This window comes from Lonchura striata, chromosome 1A (assembly GCF_050655825.1).
Source record: "Lonchura striata isolate lonStrDom1 chromosome 1A, ASM5065582v1, whole genome shotgun sequence".
Classification (NCBI taxonomy): Eukaryota; Metazoa; Chordata; class Aves; order Passeriformes; family Estrildidae; genus Lonchura; species Lonchura striata.
The window spans coordinates 70,159,748-70,187,202 of NC_140741.1; the positions used below are offsets into that span (position 1 = coordinate 70,159,748).

The 27,455-nt window shown below is 42.4% G+C and overlaps 1 protein-coding gene across 3 annotated transcripts in view; it reads right to left on the bottom strand.

Moving 5' to 3' along the window:
* Positions 1–27,455, bottom strand: part of CAMK1D (calcium/calmodulin dependent protein kinase ID) — a 203,596-nt gene that overhangs the window by 77,870 nt on the left and 98,271 nt on the right. For all 3 annotated transcript variants that reach the window (XM_021530987.4, XM_021530986.4, XM_021530985.4), the window contains exon 3: positions 283–357. In XM_021530987.4, coding sequence (XP_021386662.1) covers positions 283–357 — 75 coding nt within the window. The remainder of the gene's footprint in view (positions 1–282; positions 358–27,455) is intronic.

The following is a 27,455-nucleotide window of genomic DNA, read 5'->3' on the forward strand; positions in this document are numbered from 1 at the left end:
TTCCCCTGCCCTGTATGTTCTGCTCTTTTTTTTATGCAATCTCACAAAACCACTCTGGTTTGATTTGGGTGAGACTAGTCATAAAACAATTTAATTCCCAATTTTACAACATCTAGAGATGTGCTAGAGATCTGGTTTTGACCACCCTCCAGGGATTTTGCAGTCTGTAGCATATGAGAAAAATACCTCTTACATATCCAAATTTTTTGGGTTAAAGAACAAAACCAGAGCAAGAAGAGTTGGCAACTTTGATATAAAGGCTTCATTAGGTTCAGTACTTACAACTGCATGACCAGATACAAATGGTTCGGACTCTCATAGATGTCTTCCAGAGCAACTATATTTTCATGCTTGATCCTGAAAAAATACAAGATAAGATAGGATGAAATAGTGATTTTCATTTGTGTTCACATGACTGCAAAACATAGAGCACTTTTTAGTACTATAATACTTGTCAGTGTTTTATTCAATATCATAAACTTTTTGCAAGGATGTATAGTGATAGAACGCTAAAAACTGAAAGAGGGTAGATTTGGATTAGATACTAGGAAAAGGTTCTTTACTGTGAGGGTGGTGAGGCAGTGGCACAAGTTACCCAAGGAAGTTGCAGATGCCTCATCCCTGGAAGTGTTCAAAGCCAGGCTGGACAGGGCTTTGAGCAACCTAATCTAGTGGAAGGTGTCCCTACCCAAGGCAGAGATAGGAAACAGATTATCCTTGTAGTTTTAGGGCCCTTTCAACAAAAGTAAACAGTCCAAAGTGCTTCACAGCCCAGAATACAGTTATTATTCAGAAAAAATTTCTTTAAATAATTTCTGAAGCCAAAATGTGTAACAGTTAAGTATCTGAGGCATTAGAGGTACACAGTTCCTATATAAATGAAGGTGGTTGGTTGGAGGCTGAATTCTCAGGAGAGCTTTGCTGCAGGGTGCAAGGGGGTGAGAGAGGCAGGGTGCAGGCTGGCAGGGAGAAAGCAGGGATCTGACCCTGTGAAGAAGCTGGCACAGGGAATCAGCAGCCATATGACAGCCCCACACTCCTTCCCATCAAATTCATGCTGCTCTGATGTTAAGCCTGGTCTTGATGCCCGAATTTCCCTGCAGCATCATTAAGCACTGTGTGCACCAGCTCCAAGAGTCTTCATGGCTTTTTTACATCCCCACCATTCCCACCAAACTACTTGCCAAAACACTGTCTCTAAAGAGAAAAATCATCTCTACAAGCACACATCTAATTAGCTACTTCAGCAAGGCCTCTATGGGTTTGTTCCTTAAATGTTTACAAATAATTTGCAAAGGATATATTTAACTTGTGCAGATCCTGCAGAGACTACCCCAGTGCAAACCTGGGGCAGAACATTAATTACACCAGTTCCAAACAATATTTTAAGAGCAAGAGAAAGATGGAAAATTCTAAGAAGAGGCCACTCATTAAGCAACAGATGGGTATGTTCAGAAGGAAAGTAAACATGCATTGTCAGCAAATGCAAAACTCTCTACATGTTTCTAGGTTCAAGTAGCTTAATTAAGATGTTTAATCATGTGTCAGGACCTTATCCTCTATGGTGACAAGTGTCCTAACACCTGTGTGATGACGTGGGGAGCAGAAGGTGCATTGTGCCCAGCAGGATCTTTCCCACAAACATGCAGACTAATTCAATTTCCTCCGAATTCACTGGAAATATTATGACTGACCTGAATTTATGCCCATAATCAGTCATCAAAAGCTGTGTTCATGCAAGGACTTTCACACAAAGGAAATTTCATGTCAACAATAAGCAAACTCAAATGTAATACACTGCAAGATGTTTGAGCAACCAACACATGACTTGGCTCTTCACTCTACCTAAATGGCTGGAAAATCCCATGGTACTTTAGCAAAATTTCCAGGTAGATTGCATCACAAATTAAATTCTTAATATTTGCAACAGGAAACCAATAAACCACGCACTTTGCTTTACTCAGCAAATGTTTGGAAGCATTCATTTTGTTGTGCAGGTCTAGTGCTTGGTCCCTTTAAGGGTTAGTTAGGACAAGGGCAGTTTTGCCTTGTTTAGTTTAGTTGAAGGTGTTTTAGAAAAGACATTTCAAGCAATTAGTGATTTTTAATGAAAATCATTATATTTATTTATCCATTTTCCTTTATGCACCACACACATTGACATGATCCTTTGTGATCCTCCTGCCATCACAATGATATTATTTAACACAATCAATCTGCCGTAGAGTTTGAAGCCTCCAGTTTAGTCTGTGGTATGGTTTTCACCATGCATACACTACTGCTTTGCATTTATAATTTTGGAAGACCTCAGAGGTTCCCCAAAGCAGCCTCACCATCACACACCTGATCACCCAAGAGCTCTCAGAGATGCAAAGCTGAGCACCAGGCTGCTGCAAGAGCCTCTCCCCTCCCTGATTTGCAAACCAAATGATTCCACACCCTGTGCTCTGGAGGGAGGGTGGACAAACCTGCTCAGTTCTACAGAGAAGGGAGAGAAAAGGTTTAGTCCCACCCCCACGGGGTCCTCTGTATTAAGCTCATATGTCCCCCTCTGAAATCAGAGGCAGGATGTGAGCATGTGGGAAGACAGCAAATTTGAAGTGCAATCTGGGAGAAGGCAGAAGAAGAAGCTGAATCACCCCCAAAGGACACAAGGATCATCCTTCATAGGGATGATGGCATTTGGAGCACGATGTCCCTTTGGGAGGTGGTGTCTGTACATACCAGCCACCCCAACTGCTGGTGGCTGCTGCACTCCAGGGGCATGATGAGAGGGGAGGAGGCATTTTTCACCCCTTTGACTCAGCCTCCCCAAGACCAGCAAGACCTCAGTCGTGGTGTTATGCAGTGTTTAATATCCCTGGGGAAGTGTACATCACACACCTGCAAATAAAGCAGCTTGTCCTGCACAGCTTTTCTCTACTCAGAGAAAATGAGAAGCTACTAAAAGGAAAATGGAATTCAAAGTTAAAAACTCAACAACATGGAGATTACTTTGGGTGAAGCCCACAGTTTAGACAAATTTGGGGGTTGTGTTGCTGGAGCTGGACCAGAGCAGCCATGGGGCTCCCAGCAGAGATCACTGTTGCCAGCATCAGCTCCTCTGCCACTCACTCCAGAAATTCACACAGAAATCCATGTGCTCCTTTTTTCCTTTTAAAGCATGAGCATGCAATCACTTACAACCCTGATACACAACAATTAATCCTTCAAGGATGAGCAATATTCATTTCAATAACACCCTGGGGTTTGGGCAAGCAGGTGTGGCATCATCATAATGTTTCATTGGTACCACAAAGCCCAATGGGGATGGAGCAAATCTGTCCCATTTCTGTGCAAGCAGATCAGCAGTGCCAGACCTGAGGAACAGCAGCCACTCACTCTGGTTTGCAGGGATGCTTGGGTACATCGAGAGCCAAGGAAAGAACTGTGAAGTGGCAGCTACTTGCTGGTCACAGATCAGGAGGGATTTGGGGAATGGGTTAATTAACTCCACTTTTATCCCTTTCTAGGAGCACCAAGCAAGTCTCAAAGGTTCAGAGGATTCATTCTGCTAAGCCTCCAAATGCCTGCACGCAGTCCTGCAGAAATACTCACTGGGCTGTCTGATCTACTCAAGACCTGACAGGATTTATTATTCTAAAAGGTGCTGTTCTCATTTTACAGAAGGGGAACCATTGTGCAGAAAAACTACAAGTATTTCTGTAATCACAAGTGAGAATGGAGCAGAGAGGGCCAAGATTCCTCAATCCCAGAGTAATATCTTAATCAAGGGGCCATATTATTTTAATTCCTTCTCCTTTCTACCTCAGTGAGAAAATCTTAACCCCACTTCTCTGCAGACCTTTTCTTCCTTCTGTCTTCCCTCTCCAGACTCCTCCCTTCCCAACATGTGGCTCCCACCCTGCAAAAGATAAATCTGCCTGATTAACTCTGCACAAGCAGCTCATTGATGCTTTTAGGGTATGTGATAGTGCAATATTAGGGCTGTAATACAGGGGACATGGACATGGGCTGGGGTGACAATGTTTGCCTTAAAATGAACATCAAAGCATGGGCTTGCTTAAAGCAAATTAGATCCCATTATGCAAATTGGTATTTGGTGAATAAGGAAAATTGCCCTTGCCACTTTTTCAACCTCCTATTCAACACATTTACTATTTTTCCTGATGCTCCTCCCCATCCTGGCAAACCCCACATGCTGCTTGCATCTCCCACATCCAGATGTGTCCCCAAAATCCCTCCATTTGTGGAACAAAGGGCAGGTGCCTCCTCCAGCCTCCACTGCTTTGTTCAATTTCAGGAATATTCTGAGGCCTTTATACAGAAAGAAGTTATCTAGAATTAAAAATACAAATAAAGAGAGGCTAATTATTTTTTAGATTCAGGGCTTTTCACCCTACAATTCTCATGTGATGCTGCAATCCATGGAAAAAGAAGAGCAAGATAAATCTAAGAGTGAGAATCAAGGGAATTTAAGTATACAGGGAAAAAAAAAAAACAACAAAAAAAACCAAACAAACATAAAGAGGGATTAAACATGGTAAGAAACTTTGAAAAGTTTCATATAAAAAAGAAACTATGAAACTATGAAAAAGAAAGGATGGATTTCCCCTGTTCAGAGCAGCTCTGGGTTGGATGCTGTGCCTCAGGCAGACACAAACCTTGGGGCTCAATGCAACCATACAAAATTATCAAGCTTCCCCTGCAGACTTTCAGCCTATGATTCTGCCATGTGCTTTTACAAAGAGGTCAATGATACAAATGAATGAAGGCAATGTTGTGATCTAGCAATATTTTAACACACAGCCAGCCAAGATTTAAAGGAGCAAATTGAACTGGGCAACCAAGGACTTCAAATGAGTTTTCTGGGCATGGCAGCTGTGCAAACAAGGGCTGACAAAAGAGTGCTTGATCTGCAGCAGAGCCCAAACACACACTGGCCCCCTTTGCTTCCAGTGGAGGCATTGCACGAGAGCATTGATAGGGGAATTGTCATTTATCTCCAACTGCTGCTGCTAAAACACAGAAACTTCCACCTCCAAAGGGGCTGAAACACATCCTTGAGACAAGACCTGACATGACCAGGAGTGACATTTAGCTCTGCTCACCAGTATCTGCAGCACTGGAGTGGTGATGGCATGGCATGGCACCCCAGTGATGCTAAAATCCTCCCTTGCCACTGACTGGCACAGAGACACCATGTTCTACTCACTTCCACCAGAAGTACACAAGCCCCCATAGGTCCAGATCTAGCTCTAATGGACAGTACTCACTTCAGTGTTTGCCACAAAAGTATCTAAAAAGCAATATATTCAATGGGCTTTGGCAGGAGATTGCTTTTAAAAAGCAGGGGCTTAAAATTTGGAAGTTGATGTACAATAAGGGAAACCAAATCCTTTAATGGCTGAGCTTTCTGTACATCTCTGCTGGCTCCTGACCATCGCAGAGGCCAAAGAGCTGGCATTAAACCTGCTATGTGCTGCCATGGATCATTAATTAGAAGGGCTGCATTCTGCATAGATAAAAGCAGAGAACCCAGATTCTGCTGTTGCTTTGGCTGCTGATCTGCCAGGAGAGCATGTGAAACACCCAGCTACAAAATACGATAGAATCACTTACATTAATATCTATCATATTTAACACCGAAAACCAGGATCAGTTAGAAGAATATAGTACAAAAACCTTGGGCAAACACGAGATCTGCTTAAGTAGAGCAGGTCCCCCCACAACAACTCTTTCCAAGTCAGTGTTACATTTGCAAGACGTGACATTTAATGCTGCACCTCCACGAGAAGCACGTGTCATGGGTAAAATGCCACAAGAAAGCAGGAATAATTTTGCAAAAGCCAGAACTAACAAAGCGTGAGTCTGCAAGGATTTGTGGCTTTGAGTAACCAAATGTCTTGGAGAATCAATGTTCTGTTATTCCCACACGTACCCCAGAGAGAGTTTTTCCAGCAGCATGAGGGTTGACGAGTTCTCCAGTTGGCCAAGGGAAGTGTTTAAATCACAGCTTCTGCAATGGAGGGCACTGCAAACTTACCTCTGCTCAGCTGTCTCATTTGTTTGAAATGAGTCAATAATTTCAACAGATAGTAGGATAGTCTCACACATGTTCACAGGGAGTGATCAGATCAGATTGCGTTCCACTTGAAAGAAAACTACCAAAAAATCTTCATGATGGCTCAGAAGATGTGGGGATACATGGGAACAAGGCAGCCTGATCTCAAGGAGAAACTGGCAATTCTGCCAAGAGGGCAACAGGGCAGAGTGCAATGGCAGGGGCTGGTATGGGGAAGGAAATTGGTGGCTGTCCTGGAAATGGCTGGCTGGCTGCAGCAGAGCTCTGCCCACCATTGCTGCTCCCAAAAAACATTCCGATACTGATGCTGTGTGTGGGACTTGCACTGCCTTACCTCAGTGCCATTCCTCAATGAGGGCCCCAAAACTGACACCAGGATTGGAGGTGCAGCCTCACCAGTGCAGAGGGACAGCCACTGCCCTGCTCCTGCTGGCCACACTACTGCTGATGTTTGGGGTATGAAAGGAGGGAGGACAGTGTGCTGCCTCACTCATACATGTCTGGTTGATTTTCAAGGGTGCACATTGTGAGAGGTTACCAGATTGATGGCACCAAGTCAACCACCTTCCCTGAAATGGGCACCCCTGGAGACAGCTTCAGAAGAAAGGTGGAAGGTTTAATGACTCTGATATTAATTTCTCCTACTTCATATCCCTCACAATGTCCTCCCACCACAGCCAACAAGAACGTGGTCCAGCAGTGGTGACAGCTTCCGTGGCTTTGGTCCCCACCATCTCAGGGCAGCAGTCTCCCCCTCTCTCACTCACAAGCACACATGCAAATAATGCAAAACTTAGAGAATCCTCAGCTCAGACACAGAGCAGAACAAAACCAGGCAGATGTCAGTTGCACAGCAAAGGTGGCTCTACAGAGTTTGCAAATCCAAAACATCTGTTTTTACTCTCCCACTACACTTATATTGCAGCTGTTTTTTGAAGTTATATCCCTAATTTGCCTATTGGAAAGCACTGGAGGAGGATTATTGAATTCAGTACTGAATATTCCCTTGCATTAAAAATAAAACAGAGTTAATTTTTATGACCTGTAACTTAGAAATTGTGCTATGTCCCCATACCAGACAGTGTTTTTTGACCTCCTGTGATCTCCTACCATTGTGATACCTTTTGTTCCCACCACATTCACATCTTGCCTTGCTTGATCTAACAATTGGGCAAGGGACAGCTAATTCCAGCTCAAAGCCAGATGGTTCAGTGTCCATATGCTGACTGCCTGGCCAAATTAGTTAAATCTCTGTGGCTGGAAGGACAAGGAGTTAAACTTTGGGGTCACACGGGGGCTTCAAAACACAGACTGCTCACAACACAGCAAGGAAATTGATGTCTTCACTAATATTTTTAAGATCTCTACACTTCTGTCAGGTTAATCTGGTCTGCTTTGGGAAACCAGACAGAAGAGAAAGACCCTGGATGCCCTAGAAGATGGTACAGAAAGGTAAACATGAGGGATGAGTCACTTCATAACCTTTCCTCAGCTATGACTGAAGAGGAGATGGTGACAAAAAGCTCCAGTGTTGGTAGCAAGCAGTAAGTGGCTCAGAGCAGGTGCCTCAAGGAAGTAGGAACAGTCAAAATTCAGAAGAGATGTGGCCACCAAAAGACCTACTTCCATTAGCCTTAGAAGACAGTGATGATTTTGAAATTAACATAGTTTCCAGTATAGTTTTTTCACACTTTAACACTTCAATTAGGCATGTAATATTCTGTATGCAAAGCAGGGGGCCAGGATGGGATTGGTCCTGATCCAGCGTCCTAGCAGGATTGTCTCATGATTATACAACTTGACATCTCTCCATTTAATTTTCCAGATCCTACCCATCACCTCTATAGTCTCCTGTTTCTCAGGAGTGATGACCCAGAAGTATTTCCATCCATTTCCATGGTCTTTCTTCCCTAGCACTGCATTCTTCTATAGCAAATCCCAGCCTGATGTACCACATGCATAAAATGTTCCCATGAGATTTTGCAGTGATAAAGTCAAGATGGAGACATTCCACGGGTGGAAACCTGAGCTCTGTAGTTATTCAACCGTAGCACTAACTGGCTGTGACAAAACCTATCCACAACGCCCTGACATTTCTGATCCCTGCCCTATCTCAAGTTATGCTTCCTAGTGAGGTCACAAGAGAGCTCAGACAAAAGCTGAACATTTTCAGCACAGATTCATAGGTTTTCACCAGGCACTGGTGGAACTTTATACCCTCCCAGGAACATAGCAAATTAATTTAGGTACCTTGAGGATAACCATGAGTGATTCCTGCATCACACACACCTGGAGTTAGGTGCTGACCTTGTGCTCACTTGTCTCAAGAATTTTCAGGTGAATGCTGCTCAGCAGCCATTCAAGGGAAAGAAATTCAAGGTCTGGGTCTCCTATTACTAAAACTTGCAACTCTAGTGTGAAGACTAGGTCCAAAAAAAACTTTTGGAATTCTTGTATTCCTGCCAATCTGGCAGCCCATTCAAGGCAACAGCAATATCCCCGTGTCAGTGCCATTTCAGGAATATCCCTGACTTCCACAAGAAGCAGACAAACCATGAGAATGAGTTTCCAATTGGTGAATCCCAACTGGCAGCAATCAAAAAGGCTTGCAAAGCTTGAGCAGAAGCCTCCAGGCTGTTTAATGTGAAACACATCAAAACAAATCTTAATGATTAATTAATCATTAAAGGTGAAAACTATAAAAGCAGTATCTGCAAGGATTTATCTCAGACAAAAACAGTGTACCATGCTTTAATTTTAATGTTTTTGCAGTGTGGAGGACTGTGGATTTACATGTGCAGCCAGTAATTGGGATGATTCCCACTCCCTTGCCTGGGAGACTGAGGAGCCACGTGCAGCTAAAGGTGAGCACTCCTGGGCTGAGGTGGGCTGCTCTGGAGGTGTTTCACAACCATGAAAGCACATTCTGCTTGCAAAACCCATGAAAAGCAGGAAGACTGACACTCTTGGGAGGGTGATCTGGCTGCAGTCAGAGCAACTATCCTTGTATATTGCCTCACAAAATGAGAAGATCTTCTTGGTTTCCAGTGAATGAAGAGCTGAATAACTGGTGTGACACTGTGTGGCCCCCTGGCTCTCAGATGAGTGCAGGGTGTGCACATCCTCTCAGTTCTAGCTGAAACCTGGCAGAGACACTCCACCTCTGAACAGAAAGCCCTGCCACCCGTGAAATACCCATTTGACACAGACACAGGGGTGTTGTTGTCTACTGTTATCTCCTCCACTGGTTTGATTACATACTAATGAAGGGTGAATGCTGTAACACCCACTCACCTGCATAGGTGAGTTACACAGAAGCATGGAAAAATGCCTATTCAGACAAGCACACAGTTGAAAGATATAACAAAGCCAGGTATTTTATTCCACCATATGGGGACCAAATGTAGCTGTCACCCAGATGTGACAGAGCTGGGACTCCCAGCTGTGACTTTTACAGCATCTTTATCTGCTGGGTTACAATAGAAGCTAATATATATGGGTGAGGTGGAGCTGAACTGCTCCAGGACAAGTAACAGCACAAAGGCAGAGATGGTTTATGTACCCAGAAAACCAAAAAGACACTTTGTCTCACAGAAGGAAGCAGGGCTATGCTCTACAGTCACATCCAAAGAGGTTTATGCCTCAAAACCACATTTTCTCCACAAGAGAAGCAGAAAAGAAAACGAGCAACCAAGCACAAATGACATCCTGAACATAAATTTCTTGTTCCTCAATGAAGCTGAGTCGTCCTCTGTGTGCTCATCTCTGCTGATTGTTGCTGGGCAGCCTAGAAAATCACAAGCTTTGATTGAGACTCATCAGACTGGGTGTGCATGTGACAATTAAAGCAGATTACAGATCCTCAGTGCCATGCCAGTGGCCAACAGTGTCACACTTGCCCAGCTGCAGGTGTCTCCTGCAAATGCCCTCCAAAATGGGTCAGAGACCCTGTGTGTGCAGGGGGTACAGTAATAGTCACTTTGCCTCCCCTAGCAGGTGTGAGTTTGGGTTTTGATGAGGTCTTGGTGTCACTGGGGCCACTGTGCATGAGCAGTGCTTGCCTGCACCCTGCCCCCCTGGCTGGCCCAGGGCCACCCGTGCAGGGAGCAGGGAAGCCTGGCAGACTGGGATGCTGGAGAACAGCTCTCCTGGGGCTCCTGGGCAATCCTGCTGGCATGCAGGCAGTGGCTCTGACTCAAGTACTCAGTCTGCTGGGACAAGCCACATGACAAACTCAGCAGCAGCAACCTGTCAGAAAACGCCCTCCTTCCCACCAGGCTACTGGGAAGCCAATTTATTCTATTTATTGAGACAGGAGGATAAGTAAGAGGCTAGGCAGGTTTCCACATTTCATCATCACTGTATTAGGACACTCCTACACAGAAGACTGCTCCCCCAGTTGCCTGTGGGAAGTGCCAATAGCCCTTGGGTGAGTCACAAACACCCTGCACCATTAAAGTGGGGGAGCTCTGCAGAGCGGGGGATTGATCTCAGAGGACAGACCTTGCCACTCCACGTTCATTATGAGCTCCTGTCCTCAATCACAGAGTGTGGAAAGCCAAACTGAAAGGCAGGTCCACATCTCCTGACACTTGTGTGAAAGCAGTGGGACTCCTGGAAGTGTCAGCACAGCTCCACTGCAGAGCTGGTAAATGACAGAGGGCACAGGGCTCCAGCTCCGTAACTGAGCCTGCCATTTCAAAGCCAGACTGAAGGCTACTGATCTTCAAGGCTGGTTTATTTTCAATCTTCCCAGATCCTAGGGACAAAGAAAAAAATCTTCCACTTCCACTGCTATTTGGTTTGTTTTGCATGTGGTCTTCAGGAAAGTAGCAGTGGGAGAGAATAGGAAAAAGCCCTTCTAGCAATGGGCAGAATTAATAACAGAACAATTCAGCTGGGCCAAATCTTGGAATCTTTAATCAGGCAAGGCTGCTGGAGGCCTCACTTGGCTGGATTCACATATTGGCAGCATCACTATAGAGTCCAAAGTAGACTTGAACTCAATACATCAAGTGGCAGGAAAGTCATTTAACCAGAACAATATAATTAGTAGAAATCTGTGTTAATAAGGACGCATTTTGCTTGTGTATAACAGCTAATTGGTTTTTAACCAGGTGAGAATAAGTTTGAGGAACTTAATCTCCCCAGTTTTACAAAGGATATCATACAGGGGTTCTAATTAAAAATTAAATAGTGAAGTTCATTTATTCCTGCTACATGTATCAGCGTGGAGCACAGGGACCCTATGTATAGATTTCTATTTTTAGGAGAGAGAAACCTGGATTCACAACCATCCCCAGAGTGCCTTTGGAGAGGTAACAGAGGAGTTTAAACCAGGAACCGGCTCTATACTTGCAGCCACTTGCCCAGAAAAGCAGACTATAAGTTGCAGTTCCCTCTTTTCTTATGGCATGTAAATATAATTTAAAAAAACACTCACTCAGTAGCCAAGGACCAGACTTCTAAAGATTATTAGGTACGATATGATGCAAGTAGCTTCCTACAGTAACTAAGCATCAAAGTGCTTTCAAACTTCCTCCAGGGTGTCTTCAGACAGCTAAATATATTAAAAATATATATCTAAAAGATTTTTAAAGGTGATATAAGCTCTGAAGGGCTGGAAGATTGGATTCTTTCCAGAGTTTTGAATCCCTAATAACCACTGCAGAAAGAATTTATGTTTTTAAAATATGTCACTGTGGCACTGTCCTGCAACAGAGCTTGGAGGTTAACAACACCAATATTTCAGACAGCAACAAGCACAATATTAATGTCATAAGCAGCAATTAGTGTTAAAAGACAGCAAATCCTTCATGTAAAATAAATGCATGTCTAGCTGTGGGAACAGTAGGGCTAAAGAGCAATATTGCAATGACATGTGGTTATTTTTCCATTATTCTAGCTAGGTTTTACCACTGCCCACTGACTTTTTGCAAGTCATCATGAAGCAGAAATGGGAATAAAAATACTTTGAAAGCAGGAATTAATAAATGTACTTCAAAGGACATTGATAACAAAATTTGTCTTTGCCAATTCCTTGTTTTCATTCATGCCATTAAGAAGAAATCAGTATGAAAAAGTGGGTTGTTTCATGGCATTCAGGAAAATGTTTTCTAACCAACTGGCTTATAAACTACAATTCTATAGATTTCTAATATTTTATGCAGCCAAGTCACACATACAAGTCACACGTGGTGACTCATTTTTTCCTAAGCAATACATCCAATTAATTCAAGGTATTTAGAATGAAAGGTAGCTATTAGATGAAGGCTAAAATAAATGGTATTAAATGCAGCCTTGCTGTTGATGGACACAGGACATTCTGGTAACATCCCCTTCTCTGCTGTGCTAAAAGCTGTGCTGCTCCCCATGAATAAAGCTGAATTAATAAATGAAAGCTGTATCCTGCTTAAAGAGCATCTGCCAACAGAGCTTGTCAGGATGAGGCTGGAAGACTCCTAGGACACCAAGTACATTTTGTTTCACAGTTTTGATCTGGGTGGAGCATGTATGTGGGGAGAAGGTATTGTCCAGCTCAGCCTTTGAGGTGATTAAATGCCTGGCTTCTCCCAGAAAAAAAAAAAAAAATAGTTACAAAGCAATGGGTGTGATTTTATAGCATTCACTCCTGCCTATTGTCTGCTTAATTGGAGTGATGCAGTCATTTATGATACATCATGAAACAGTCATCAGCCTTTTCTTTTTTATCACAACCTCAGCTTTATGTGGCATCAATAAATCCAATGCCTTGTCACAAATTGCAAGTGTATCAGTGCTTCATAGATGCTGAGCACAACAAATAGAAAATGCTGGGAAAGTAGTTGGTGATGTGATTAGCATCACAAACTGATGAGGTTAGAAGTTCATTTCTAGATGAATGTACACATTCTCATGGGTCTTATCATCTGTGATCTGGTGATTTCTCAAGAGCTGGATTTGGAATAAAATTTACAGAATGTCTCAATTCCGAATGCAACACAAATGCAGGCACAGATGTTCCTATACAATTCCTAATTTGTGCTTTAGCTTAAAGCCTAGAATTGCCCAGGTCCTTATCAATTATGTGTCTTATGTGTCACACTCTCCTGCACAGTGACCCTTGAAGTTCAAATCCAAACTGCATCAGAGTACCAACCTGACCAGCATCCTGTCCTAGTCTTTTTGCCCTGTTGTATTGCTCTATCCATCTAGTTATACTTCAACTTGTGAATTACTGCATTATCAGGTTACTCGGTGTTCTGGTGGGATTTTAAAATAACAACAAATTTGATGCAAATAATTATTTCCTCCAGCCAGGAGGGCATTTGTGTGCTCTCAACAGGACAATAAGAGGGAGGAAGCTACCTGCTGAGCTAATGCTATGGCTCTGAGTTTCCATTAACCTTCTAACTTCAGCCATTTTTCATTATGAAATCATGAACTTCAAACCAAGCACACAGAAAAATGTACATTTCTCCTTACTCACATAGCTCTGAAGTATGACTGGAAATGCTGTTTACACATTTAAAAAAAATCCACCTTTGACCTAGGAACAAAAACTGCAGTTTGCAAAGCCAATGGAATTTGTTTAAGAAGTTTTGAGGATTTCCAAGGGGGCTGGAATTAGCCTGGAAACATGCTCAGGCTGGCACCAGCTACCAGCAAACACTGGTAAAAATACTCTGGAAATGTTTAGGGGAAAATAAACATGAATCCATATGCCCAAAATACATTTGGGCTTCCGTGTGTGGCTTCATGCCAACTAATGGGCACATTGAGAAGTGCAAACTTACTGCCAAGAAACCAGCCAGAAATCTTCAGAGGCACCAGACACCAAGGAATGTCCCTCTGACGCCTTTTTTGTCTTTCTGAAAGCTATAACCAAGTGGAAGAAGTCATTGGAATAGGCAGGAAAGTGTCAGTTTTTACTCCAAAGACACAAAACTGCAGATATTTAGAGGATAAAATAATCAAACCTCATGTCTTTATTCACACCTGAGCTGGACCACACAATGCTGGTGTCAGAGCTCTGAGCTGGTTCTGGTGACACCATAATGAATGAGTCAAGCAGATTCCCCAAGGGGCAGGCAGGTTTCAGTGGCCTCAAACCAGGCCTGTAATACCAGGCAAGTCCCACTGGTTGAAATCCAATGTACAAAATCTGAGCAGTTCATATTGCATCAGTCACACATGTGCTCAGCTCAGACACAATTCACTGTTAACATTTGGATTAACAGACTGTTGAGCTGAGCTTTGCAAACTCCATACCAGATACAGGTGGGGCAGGTGAGCCTCTGTTTCTAAAATGTCATTTTGCTTTTGACAGACATAAACACACTCCTGAGTAGATAACAAGAGTTATCACATCTCACAGTACTTAATCACACAGTGTGAACAGTTAAAACACTTAATCTCACATTAGCCTAATTGTTACTCAGTGTCTCCTGCTTTGTCTGCATTTCTGGTTTTGTTTCTGTGTCTTATTTTCTCCTCTGCTTTGAGCTGCTTTCCCCCCACCATCCATTTACTCTTTGTCAGAAGCCCACCTGAAGGTGGGAAGCTCTTTTCCTCCCCATGCCAGCTGTCATCTCTGTGGCTGCTGCTTGCACCAGCCATGCTGTGCAGTGACAGCAGGTCACAGTTTACAAAGACCTGTGTCTCCATTTGTGCTGTCTGTGGGACCCTGCTCAGGGGAGCAGTCAGGAAGAAAATAAAGAGAAGGGAAGAGTCACAAACATGCAATTTCAGTGACTGCAATCTCTTCCTCTCTGGCTTTTTTCATTCCCTCACACTGTAGAGCACATCTCCCGGTCTGTGTTTTTGACTGGCCACATCTATGCACTATTTATTCACTGCCTATTCTCTGGACATGATACTTTCATGAGTGGTTTTAAGGACCTTCTTAGCCTATTCTCATCTTATCTATTGCTCCTCCTGACCCTTGAATCCTGCACTGCTGGTGGCACTGTCACTAGGAAGGGGGGACAAGCCCTCAGACCAGGAGTCTCTGTAGCCTGGTGGCAGCAGCAAAGGCAGCAGTTAATGGGACCTGTGAGCTGCCAGGAGTCTCAGAAGGAAGGGAGGGCACAGCCACAAGCAGGAAGCCCCTCTCAGCTGGCAGCCACCTCCAGCAAGGACAAGGATGAAGTGCCCAGAGGTAGATCTCTCAGCTCCAGAGTGGGACAGGAGCTCCAGCACTACCTTTGCCCATTTCTGTGCATATTCCATCCAATGTTCTGACTTTCTGGAGGTGCTGCTCTCAGCTCACTCTGCAGATCATTTCCTCAGGTCTTGGAACCCATGAAAGCAATCCTAACCTGGCTCTCAGGGTTTCCTTTTCCTTCCAAATAACAATTCTACAATTTGAAGGTGGGACTTGGCCAAAGAGCTCTGCAGATAAACAACTTCCATCTCTCTTTATTTTTTTTTTTTTTTTTTGGTCAAAATAACTGTCCTCTTCGGAGGAAGAACAAAAATGTCTAATAGCCCAAAGGAACTCAACTTTCAGTAGATTAAAGTAAAAGTGGCCCTTGAAAGTGGAAAAAATCACCCAGGGAAGGGCCCTCAGCCTGAGAAAGGACTGAGACCTCTCTCTCTCAGCACCGACTGAGAGGGATTTGCCAGCTGGGAACAGAGCAACCTGAGGATGTGCTGACCCAGCAGACCAAGAGCACAGCTCCTTTTGAAAACCTCCCCATCTTGCAGAAACCCTGGGGAAGGGATCTGTCTTCTGAAATTACTGTTAGCTGCCTCCCAGGATGAATCCACCCTCTGTGCAAGATCCTTCCTAGTTCTAGATTTCGTCTGGATGCATGTCTGCTGAGGATGTCAGCTATGAAAAGCATTTCTAAAGATGGTCAGAAAAAAGCTATAACACAACTCTCCATCAAATAATGCTAACCTCTTTCAGGACTAAGACATCTCCCTGTTTGCCCAGGTTACCCACAAAAATACTAGAAAGAAATTTCAAACAGAGAAATCTAAAATTAGCTACCAAACTTCAAGCAGGTATGTGTGTGATCTGTGTTTTATAACCCCAAAAGCAAAGTGATTAACACCTCTGTTGAATTTGCCAGAAACTGGCAATCCCTCATCCAGTTGGTGCATTACTCAGACATTTTGGTGATGGTTTGCAGTGTGAAACAAGACAGATTTGTGCACACCCTCTCTTCTCATGGCAGTCCCTTGACTACATTAATCCTCCATTCCAAACAGGATTTACTTTTCATCATTTTATAAACAGGCTGAGTGGTGTTAAAGATGAAATGTCCATCCACAGCAGGGCGTGAGGCCAGCAGCTGAAATCAAGAGGCCATTATACTCACTGAGCTTCAAATCATGATCCAGAGCTGATGAAGAAAGGTTTATTTCCCTGTCCCTCAGCAGGACCATCTGCTCCCATCTCAAGAAATCTCACAGCCTGACTTTATTGGTCAAATATTCATGGGTTTCTACCACAGAAACCCATGATGTCCAGGTGAATGACCTTGAAATGCCTTGACTGTTACAAATTTTACAATATCAATGCATTTTTTAATACTAAAGCATATTTTAAATAATTTCTAAGGATTCAGTATGATTAAGTACACTGTTAGATAAAGAAGATCCCTCCCATGTGTAGTGCCAATGGTGATACCATCTTTCATCCAGTGAAAAACCAAGCAATATCGTCCTTTGTAGGGATCCATTGCTCACATAAACCTGATAAGATGGTACAACAACTATTTTAAGACATTTTAACAGAAAATATGCCTTTATTTCTCATAATCAGAAGCTTCCAGGTCTTCTGGCTGATCCACATAAAAAAAAACGACTTTAAGGATCCCATTGTCACTGTCTGCAAGCTGCTCAATCTAATTGCTGGTTATATCCAGTTAGATTTTATTTCAGAAATAACCTTAGTGAAGCAAAAAAAAAAAAAAATAAACAAATGTAAAACTACTGCAACTAGGAAGATTTTCAGAGCCCAATTCTTGAAACGAGGTATTGTAAGATCATTTAAAAGGAAGGTGATACAGTACTTCTTTGTGGTAACATTTATTATTTGTTTAACTAAAGGTCAGCAAAAATAATAAAAAATCTGTTGTCTCAGTGACCACAAAGGCAGATTTCAGGCCTGGGAATCTGCTCTACTTTAGAAGAAATAAATTTATGTCAACAACCAGCACATTTTGCCAAACAGCTCTTCCACTTCTCCCACCGCTCTCTAGGCTGAAGGCTCTTGGCCAAACCCTCTTGCCCCATAGCTCCAGCATGCAGATTCCTTGTTTTCCTGACACCTTCACACAAATGGTCTTCCACTTCTGGCACCTCTCAGCTTTATTTTTTTTTTTCCTGTAGACACTAAGTGTGGGAAATACTCCTTATTTCTCAATAGCTCTATGACAAACAAGAGAACAAGCTGAAACCTGGAGCCCACCCAGCTTGAAAGCCTTCCTCCCAGCACCTGCTTCTGATGGAGATTCCTTCACAGCACCATTCCCCACCTATCCCATTCTCACCCCAAAACCAGGGGTATCAGATCTGTAGCAGCCCCTTTGGTACTGCTTTTAATTTTGAGAAATCTTAGCTTTGCCAGTCTACTGAGAGCTGAGGAAATGTGTATTTCTCCACTAAGAGCCCCCTCTACTCCTTGTTTATTCGAGGACATTTTCTCCCATAGTGCCTTATCTTTGCCATTGTTTCATGGTCTAATTACTTCCCTTCTGAGAACTTAATTTAATTTATCTCCTTGGAGTCAGGCAGGATCATATCAAATATGTAAACTCAGCTGGGCATGACATTCATACAAACAACAGCTCCGCCTGCATACAATTCCTGCCCTATCACAAGCAATCCCACTTAGAAAAGGGAAAGAGCATTTGTGAAAGTCACCATTTATTGCCATTATTGCAGCAATCTTGTACTGTGCAAACTCAAGCTACTGCTCGCCAAAGCATGCTGCAGTTTCCTCTGAGGAAATCAAAATATTTTCAGATGAAGAATAAATAATCAGCTTGGAAAGCCCTGAACAAAGAAGCCTCTGACTGAATTCTAATGGAAGGAAATGGTTTAAACAATGTTTGTTTTCTGAAATGTTAACAGGTTTCTGGTGGCGATCTGTACTGATCCATACTGTGCAATATAGCTGAAAATGGCCTTTTCCCACAACTTCTCTGCTCTTTACATTCTTGTGCTCTTTGCTGGGTGTCTCTCCAGGTTGGTACCTCAAGTGTTGCTATGTTTGGCCCATTCCTGGATGTGCTGCCAGGATGTTGTGGCTGCAGTCAGCGGTAACATTCCACATGTTTTGTTAAAACATGGAAGAACAAATCTGATGAGATGGACTTCAAATGAAATCTTTATTCTCTCTCTGTCATTAGTATGGACTGTGGAGATCTTGCATGTTGGGATGCTGTCTAATGGTTGCTTTCTCCAAGCAGGTCATTTTCCTCTTGGAGTGTGAGGAGGAGGGGTTTATGTACACAACATGCATAACAGAAGTGACTGAAAAGGTCCATACAAATAGAAGGAAAACAGCCTTAATCTAGATAACTAGAAGGAAATTTCATTTAATTATATAGCCAACTTTTGACTAAATTGTTTCAGATTTTTTTAAAAAAATGAATGCATAAAGAGCATTTTGGAAATTCTTAAGAGACATTTAATAAATAATTCAGAGTAATTATAATCACAGTCTCAAACACGCTGAATGGGAGATCTTCTAACTCAACTAGTCAACACATGGAGTGAAAAAGTGAGCTCAAATTGAAGCTGCTGCTGTTATCATCCCCACAGAGAAGAGCAGAGAACGCTGTTGCCCAGGGGCTGTAACTCACTCAGCACTGGTGGCATGGTAAAGGTAGGGGAGGGCAGCTTCAGAACACACACAAGTGTTTAGCAAGTGCCAACTCGTCTAATGGTCTGCCACTGAAAGCAGACTGGCTTCACTTCCACCTCACACTACAGAAATCAAAACAGCCTATTTGAAAATAAATATGTCATCTTTGAGGCCAATTAAATTTTGGATGCTGTGACCAGTGGAAGGATAGAGGATTAGAAGTTTGGCTTCGTAATTAAAGCTGACTGCAATCTAAATTACAAAGAGATTTTGGCTTGTCTTGATTGCACATCCCTCAAGATAAAACTCTAATGACTGCCTGATCTGGAACTCCCTCTGTACCTCGTGTGTGGCTGTCAGGGGAGTGTTACAATCCCGCCTGCAGAGATGGGATGCTCCAATTTAGGCTGTAGTGTCTCCTGTCTTTACCTTGACAGGAGAGCCCTATTCAAACCCCAGATGACATTACAAGTACTCACCTGTTAAAATATGCATGGGAAAAAGGAAATAATAAAAGCAAAAATCATAAAGCAGAGGCCAACTGATGAGCAAAACACTGTTTTTGCAAATTGGGCAGACACTGATTCCTGAGATGAGTATCTTTCCTAGGAAATATCACACCCAAGGTCTTACTAAATTCAAGGCAAGCAAAGCAGCATGCCAAGCATAAAGACAAGTTGTTACAATTTCAGGACATTTTTTTCATGCCAATGCCAGTTTAACATGTGTCCCACCCTATAAAATTATTTTCTATTGCTTCTTCCTATGTGATACCACCTTTAAAACAGTAATTAGAGGACGTGTTTGTTTAGAGGAACACAAATTACTGCCTTGCTTCAGGCAAGGGCCTGCTTAGTATGTCAAGTTATCCTGGAACCAGAATAAAATCATCAGTGAAAAATAAATATTCTGTGTACAGTTTCATACAGAATGTAACACCTCCCTCCAAGGTGCTCATGCATCATTTAGTGCTTAACACATTCCCAAGAAGCAGGAAATAACTCAGACAAGCATCAGCACTTAACCATTTGAGGGCAGGAATCCTATTGCAGTGATGTCTTGAGCAAGGTGGGACCATTTCCAGTTCCCAGAAAGGAAACAAAAAGACTTGGTGTCCCCACCTTGACTCCAGGTGAGCATAATTTGCCTTGCCCATCTGAGCAAAGAGCTCACAAGAAACTGGGCTCAGTGCCTGGTTTCATTCTCACCGTGGGTCAATCAAACACCCGTGTGCTGCATCTCACCACAGCATTTCAGCCTGTGCTGGTCCCCTGCTCTCAAGGGCATCCAAGAACAGGTTTTAGTATTAATCAAAGGTATTCATACACTAAGTTAAGCTTATCCTTTCCCAAGGAGCATCTGCTTTTTGACCAGACAGTTATTTCAGCAACTGCAGTCAGTCACAAAAGGTTTGGCAGGTACAAGGAGAAGAGACAACTCACTCTCAACAACTCACTCAGCACTCTGGATGAGCTTTCTGCAGGTGAGCAGGGGGACATACAGTATGTGTTTGGCAAAGTAATGTGTTTTTTTCTATAGGAATTACTATCAAAGGTTATTAGTCCAGGGTGGGCCCTCAATCACCACCACAACCCCTAGCAACACCCATGTTGTTGCCACCATCAGATTAGCTAAAAGACCTATTTCTTCATCGATGCTTTTCTCATAGACATTAGTAAAACACTTCCACCTCTTCACTGGCAGAGAAGGATTTTTTTGTACTTCATTGTTTGTAGTTTTGTAAACACAGTGCCAGGATACCATGGTGAGAGATAGCTACGAACTATGATGCTTAAAGATACTCCTTTGAGGCTAGAACTGCACTCCCAAATGGGTTTAGAATATGGTCCATACCACAGTGCCCATCATTTCACAGAACCATAGAATCATTATGGGAAAGACCTCTAGGATCACCAAATTGAACTATCGGCCATGTTCACCACTAAACCATGTCCTCAAGCGCTATATTTTTATGGTTTTTGAACACTTCCAGGGATGGTGATCAATGACAGCTTGCATGTGGCTTTTCTGTTTATAGTAGACAAGTCAGTTGTGTGACGAATACCAAGAAAGGCATGCAAAAATACTGGAGTTCTTTGTGGGAACTCCACAAACTCCACTCACCACACCCAGTCCTACTGAAATAAGCTGGGTTAGAAAAGAATTGCCAGGCAGAGACTGGGCAAGAAGGTGTTAAGGTAGCTGGCGGGCAGAGACAGCTAGGAAATGGCTTAGCCTTTCCTAAGTCAGAAATACCACACGCAGATTACAGAAATCAGTGTTGTCTCCTCGCTGGAGGATGTCTCCTCAGGGCTTTCTTTTCAAGCAGACCGAACCACAGTAAAGGTCATCACCATTTACAGACAAATCTATTTTGCAATACATGGAGCACACTGTGCCTCACAAACAAACCTCGCTGCCTCAGATCGACACAAATCCTCGTGGGCATCTCCCTGCAGAGCAGGGGACAGGAGGAGCTCAGTCAAGCAGCAGATTTGCCATCCCTGCATCATGCACACGTGGCAAAACAGACCTGGGTTAGCTGGTGGTGCAAACACCTGAGGTCCCACCGTTCTGCAGCCTGAGGGCTCATTCATCCCTGTTTGAATTTGTTTTGACTCAGGCAATAGACACTGGGGAGGTTCAAGCTCTTGTGCAAATCTTTCTTCAGCCATGACCACAGCCTTACTTCTGCCACGAGTCTCAAACTCATATGGATGCACCTCTGACAATATTTGTTAATGGCTTCCTTGAGTGCAAGGATGATCTGGCACATACCTTTTACTTGACTGTTTATAGCTTTTAGAGCTTACCTGCAAAACTCCTCTGTCTATGAAATACTAAAGGCAAATTTGAACAAGCTGTAAGTTTGCAAGGGGGTTCACAGTTCCCGTTCAAATCCTTGGCATTTGTGATCACTTTCAGATTTTTTTTTCTATTTTAAGTGAGAAGTGCAAAAATATGCAGCAGGAATTAACTGTTTGGGAACATCTTCAGCATCCAAGTTGAAGAAAAGTGCTTTCTTGAATCTTCTCATCTTGCTCCATTCCTTCTCCATTTCTACTTTCTCCTGGATTACTCAATCTCAAAAGCATCCACGTAGCCCTGTGTCATGCTTAAATATAATTTCTGTTTGGAGTGATGTGTGAGTGTTGTGCTTCCAAGGGAAGGGGGATTACCACAACTGTAATGATCCCAAGCAAGGAGCATTTTGGGTCTGTTACAGGTCAAAAACTCCTATTAGCAGAGCTATGGAAAAGCTTCTGGTCCCACCTCAGCAGAGTCGATGCAGCTTCTTTGATCAGCAGTACAATTCCTCACCATTATCAAAAGTAAAGAGGAGAAACTGTGAGGAAAATTGTTTACAAAACAGCAAGACCAACTGCTCACGATGTTCCACTTTATTTTTAATACAAGGAGAAGCAAAGCACTGCAAAGCAATTTTTAATTCACTGCTTTCTCCCAGTACTTTTGGCTTTGTACAACAGTGCCAAGTACTGATATTTATATAACTCAGTAATGGTTATTATTTTTCTTCAAAAATGTTATTTCAGTGTGGCTATGCCATCACCCAACCAACCCTGAAGCACGTGTGGCTTCAGGAGGAGTCTCAGAGAAGAGATGGTCTTTCAAGACCTTCAAACTAAAAGTTTAGTCTGGAATAGGCTCAGAAAATAAATATTTTCTGAGCTTCTTCCTCCACTCTGGAGAAGGGAAACCATGGCCAGGACCAAGCACAAACCCACAGACACCAACACTCTCAGTGGCACCAAATCCCTTAACACCATCTTCTCCCTTGTAGAGTGGCCACAGCCCAGCAACAGGCAAGGACTGGCTGAGACTCCTGTGATGCCAATTAAAAGTTATGTGAGCTCAAGTATTTACTTGAAAAAAAAAGTCAATATAGAGGGATTTCCTGAAAAAGCATACTCAATACTAATTCCTTCACAATGCTATTCCTATGGAGGTGCTTTAATACGCCACAGTTGGCTTCTGCTTTCTCCTGTTATTTTATTTTGTTTTTTTTTTTTCATTCCTTCACACTTCAGCATGGTGGTTTCCACCCAGGGGCATACAGACCCTAGGGAATCTGTGGGATTCACAGGGTCTGTAAAGGATAACTAAAAAAGTAAATCCATCATTCAGGAGTTTCAAATTAAATTGCTGTGCAGGAGCTGGCTCTGCTACTGGAAAAAATTAAGTACCTGCCTATTCAAATGGCTGAAAACCATTATTATAAAGCCATTTCCAGAATATGCTCTTGGGCTTTTGCTCTTTCATTTTCCTAAAAACAAGACACAAATCACCCATAGCAATCAGAGCACTGATTCCTCCACCAAAACCCCTCCTTTTGCCCCATTTCCATATATTTCATGTCCTTGGCTACATGTTCCTGCTGTGTCTCACCCACACAACATCAGTGTGTGCCTAAAATCTACTCCTCAGTTAACCGAAACTAGAAGTGGAATAAATGGATTTAATAAATGAAGACAAAATCTGGATTATCACCAGGAATTATTGCCAAATCAAGCCCTCTTTTCAGGATTATCCCACTCTAAAAATGCTTTTTTCCCTCCTGCCATGCTCTCTGTAACTCATTGCATGCCATAGGAACACTTCCAGTTACAGAGTATGCATGAGGAATGTCCAAAATATTCTCCAAGTACCCTTGGGTGTCTATAAAGAAGAACCCTGCACTCAATTCTGCATAGTAAAAACAGAGATTCCACAAGACAAGGACCTATATAGGCAGAATATTAAAGAAACATGAGATATATTGATATATATCAATATATATAATATATTTAATATACTATTGAGAAATATATTGAGAAATACATCCACAAGCAAATAGAAGTTAAACCCTTACAAGTTCCCAGGCAAAAGAGAATAATAGAGTATTTTTTTGGAAGGAGTATATGAGATGCTTTTGCAGTTCTAGCGTAGAAGCAGGAGACTCCCACGAAGCCTGGCTACCTTTCTAACCATGAGTCAAACCCAGTTATTGAGATCTACATAGTATGAACAGATGAAATGAGACAGCCCACTTGCTGCAGTGGGTCAGATCAGGTGAGTAACTTCCTCCTTCCAGAACCAAACACAGAGTTTAAATGTGCTGAAACACAAAGTGCAGTTCAAAATGAGCCTGAACTTTTGGGCAGTTTGGGTACTGTTTTTTCCTTGAAAAGGGCCTGTTGCTTTTTCAAAGGCGTCTTAAAGAGGTTTCCAAGATGGTTCAAGGCCCAGATCAGCACTGAGCTGAGTGCTCGCTCTCAGGGCTGATATTTCTTGGTTTGTTGTTCAGGACTGGGAGGACTGTGATGGGTTACCTATGACCAGAGAACAGTCATCTCCCACATGGATGCTGTAGGCATAATCATGACACAGGAAATTATATAGCTGACTAATAAAATCCATGAGGTCTAATGTTCTCTAGATAGGGGATTTCAGTGGGATCCAGATCACTGTCTTGTGCAGATACTTTTAAAAATGCCACTCAAGTGTGCTTGAGATACAGATGTGACAGCATCAACACAGGATCACATCTCTAAATCTTGTAAGATTTCCCTGTGTGTAAACTGATGCCAAGCAGAATCCTCTACACTAACTGGCATCCTCTTTCTGTTAGCTACTAAATTCTCCCTAAACCATCCCACTGATAAGTTCACCTGTATCAGCTACTCTGGAGTATATACAGCACTAAAATAAAACAAATCTAATTATGTTAAAATAAAACGGTGTAGGTGTTCCAGCTTGAATAGTCATTTAATGCTCAACTATGGGGAAAGAAATACAGTGAAAGACTGCCAGAAATACTGACATCAATCTTCCATTTCAAGAGCAATTCAGAGTGATTCCAAATATAGTTGGTCCTATTAAGAAAACAGCTCTTGGATAAGAGTGCAAACTACGTCATCATAAGAAAGAAAATCAGAAACATATGCTTCTAACAGTAGGAGGAATTTTAAACAAAGTCAGCAATTCAGCATCCTAATAGTAAAATCAGAGAAAATAGGGGAGAAAATCTCTATGTGCCAACCCAGTCCTTTCAGGGTGAAGTTTGGTGATGAACTCTTCTCTGGTCTTTCAGTTGTTAGAAGGAAAAACAACTTAATGACACCAGCAGGAGCAAATCCCACTAGGTAAGACACAGACCATGTTCCTCTCCTCCTCCCACAGGAGCAACCCTTTGGATTTCCTTGTTCCATGGCTACATGGAAGGAGGAGAGAAGACATGACCAGTCCCTGGCAGATTCTCTCTCTGCAGGCTGAAGTTTGGCCTCAGCCACAGCAGCTGAAATCAGCAGCAGCACCAGAGGCTGTTCCCAGTCCTAATCCAGAGACGGAACAGAGCTCTCAGTGGGAAAGTCAGGATCCTGTGTGGGCTCAGGCAGGCCTCAGTGAGGAGGACATGAAAAGGAGCCACCACCTTTGGAGCAGTAAATGGCTGTGCCCCTTTTCTTAGCTGTCTTAGTCCAGGAGGCACTGAGGAACAGGGAAGGAGGCTGTGCAGCAGGTCTGCTGTGTGTAAAGCCCCAAGTCCACGCTGCACAGCCAAACAAGACAAAGCCCTGCAATCCACATGGGTGACCTCAGCTTCAGCTTTCTTTCCCCTTTTGCTTTGGGCCAGGATTCTCAAGGGAGCCTCGAGGAGTCATGTAACCAAGTTCAACGACTTTGAATTTTCCTATTGACCAGAATAGCATTAGATCATATTACCCATGTCTATTTGTTAATGACGAGTGTTCATTTATCCATGCTGGTGCTACATGGCTGGGACTTGTGTGTTGGAGACCATAAATGGCAAGGATGATTCCTTCAAGACATAAACACTGTGGGACATGCAGGAGTTTCACTCAACAGCAATTTTCTCAGGAACACACAAAAAACACAGAAGGAAAAGTTTCAAAGGTCACAAAAATTTTCAGCTTCCCTCCCATCAACCCTCCTGTAGTAAATATAAATCAGACAGCCATTACTATTACTGTAACATAGCAAGGGGAGAACTGGCATTTCTGTATAAATACCAATAAAAGTTGCATCTTTTTGGATCATGTCATATCCATATATTTGTTGTGGTTTGCATAAGAGAGCATATATAAAACAATGAAAAAGTCCTTTCCTCTTTGTTTTCAGGTAGAAATCCCCCATTATCCTCTTTAAGAGCACAGCTGTGAAGAGCCACTGTTTTCTTTTCTAATTATCAAGTTCACAGCAGACATGGGAGTGACCAGATTGCTTTGGTCTGGAGAGAGGCTTCTTGACAAAATGTAATATGCCAAATGCTGCTGCTGCATGGGAATTCCTCTGCTTTTGGTGGAGGAGAAAAAAAAATTAAACAGCTGAGAAACAACCCCACACCAATGAGGACTTTTCAAACCAGTATTCAGCACAAGTTAACTATTGCACTCAGAGCCCAGTCCACCAAGGCCTGAATCCATTCCAGGGCCCTGCAGGGAATGGCTGCTTAGCTGTAGAAATATGTAGGTGTAAGTCCAAAAAGGTCGCAGTTTAATCCCTGGTGCATCAGCCAAGACAGGACATATCACAAAGGTATGAAGACATTTGAAGCAGGTTGTTGTTTTATTTGGTGGGAACCAAACAGATTATATATAGAAATTTGGACTAATCTCAGAAGGTGACACTGCTGAAATGTAGTGTGCAGAAATGTATCTGGCACAGTTCACTGCTATTTATTTGTCAGTTGGTTGTTTTGATACCATATAGACCTGTAGTACATATTGGATTATTTGCAAAAGCTTCCTACTAATATCCCTTCTCAAAGTTATAGAACAAACTTTAAAAAAAAAAAAAAAAAATCTGGTATTTATATGTTTAGGTGATTTCAAAGAAGAACCTATAAACCCTAAGAAGGCTTGAATTCACCTATGTCTGCTGTCCTAGACAAAAAGATTAAGGGGTAAATCAAAGAGGCAAAGGGATTCCTGTTTGATGTAATGCTCCACAATTTTCAATTGATGAAATAGTTGGCAGACTAAAAGCTGGCTGTCACCCATCCTTAGGGAAATGATTTCATAGTCCACTTACTGATATAAATTGCCAGTATTAAAACTAATCCAAAGGTTTCTGCACTTAGAGAGATTTAAGACATGGGCAATATAGCCAGGTGCCTTTGATAGCCAGAGATGTAGAAACATGGATGCAAGCAAGGAAAATGTTAGGCTTTATTTTGAAAACTGATTTGACTAATAGGCTTAAAGTCCTATAGTTGCAGAAGCACAGCCCCTTACTAGGGACACTCTTAATTCATGATAAAAAATATTTATTCTGATTAAGCCAATGTCTTATGAACATAAAACACAGTTTAAAAAAATAGAATTTCTGATTTAAAAAATATAACCAATGTTTAATTTGGAATAAAATTATCATCAGCATTTCCTTGATCAAACTCATCACCAGGGCAGCCCCCAGACTAAATGAGTGTTTTACACTTCTCCCTTTGTTAAAAGATAAATTCTGTACATATAGATTTTTTTTTTATTTTTTTTCCCCTTTAAAAACTCTTACTGTACACAAACAAAGTGTTGTATGAGTAAGCATTGCAAG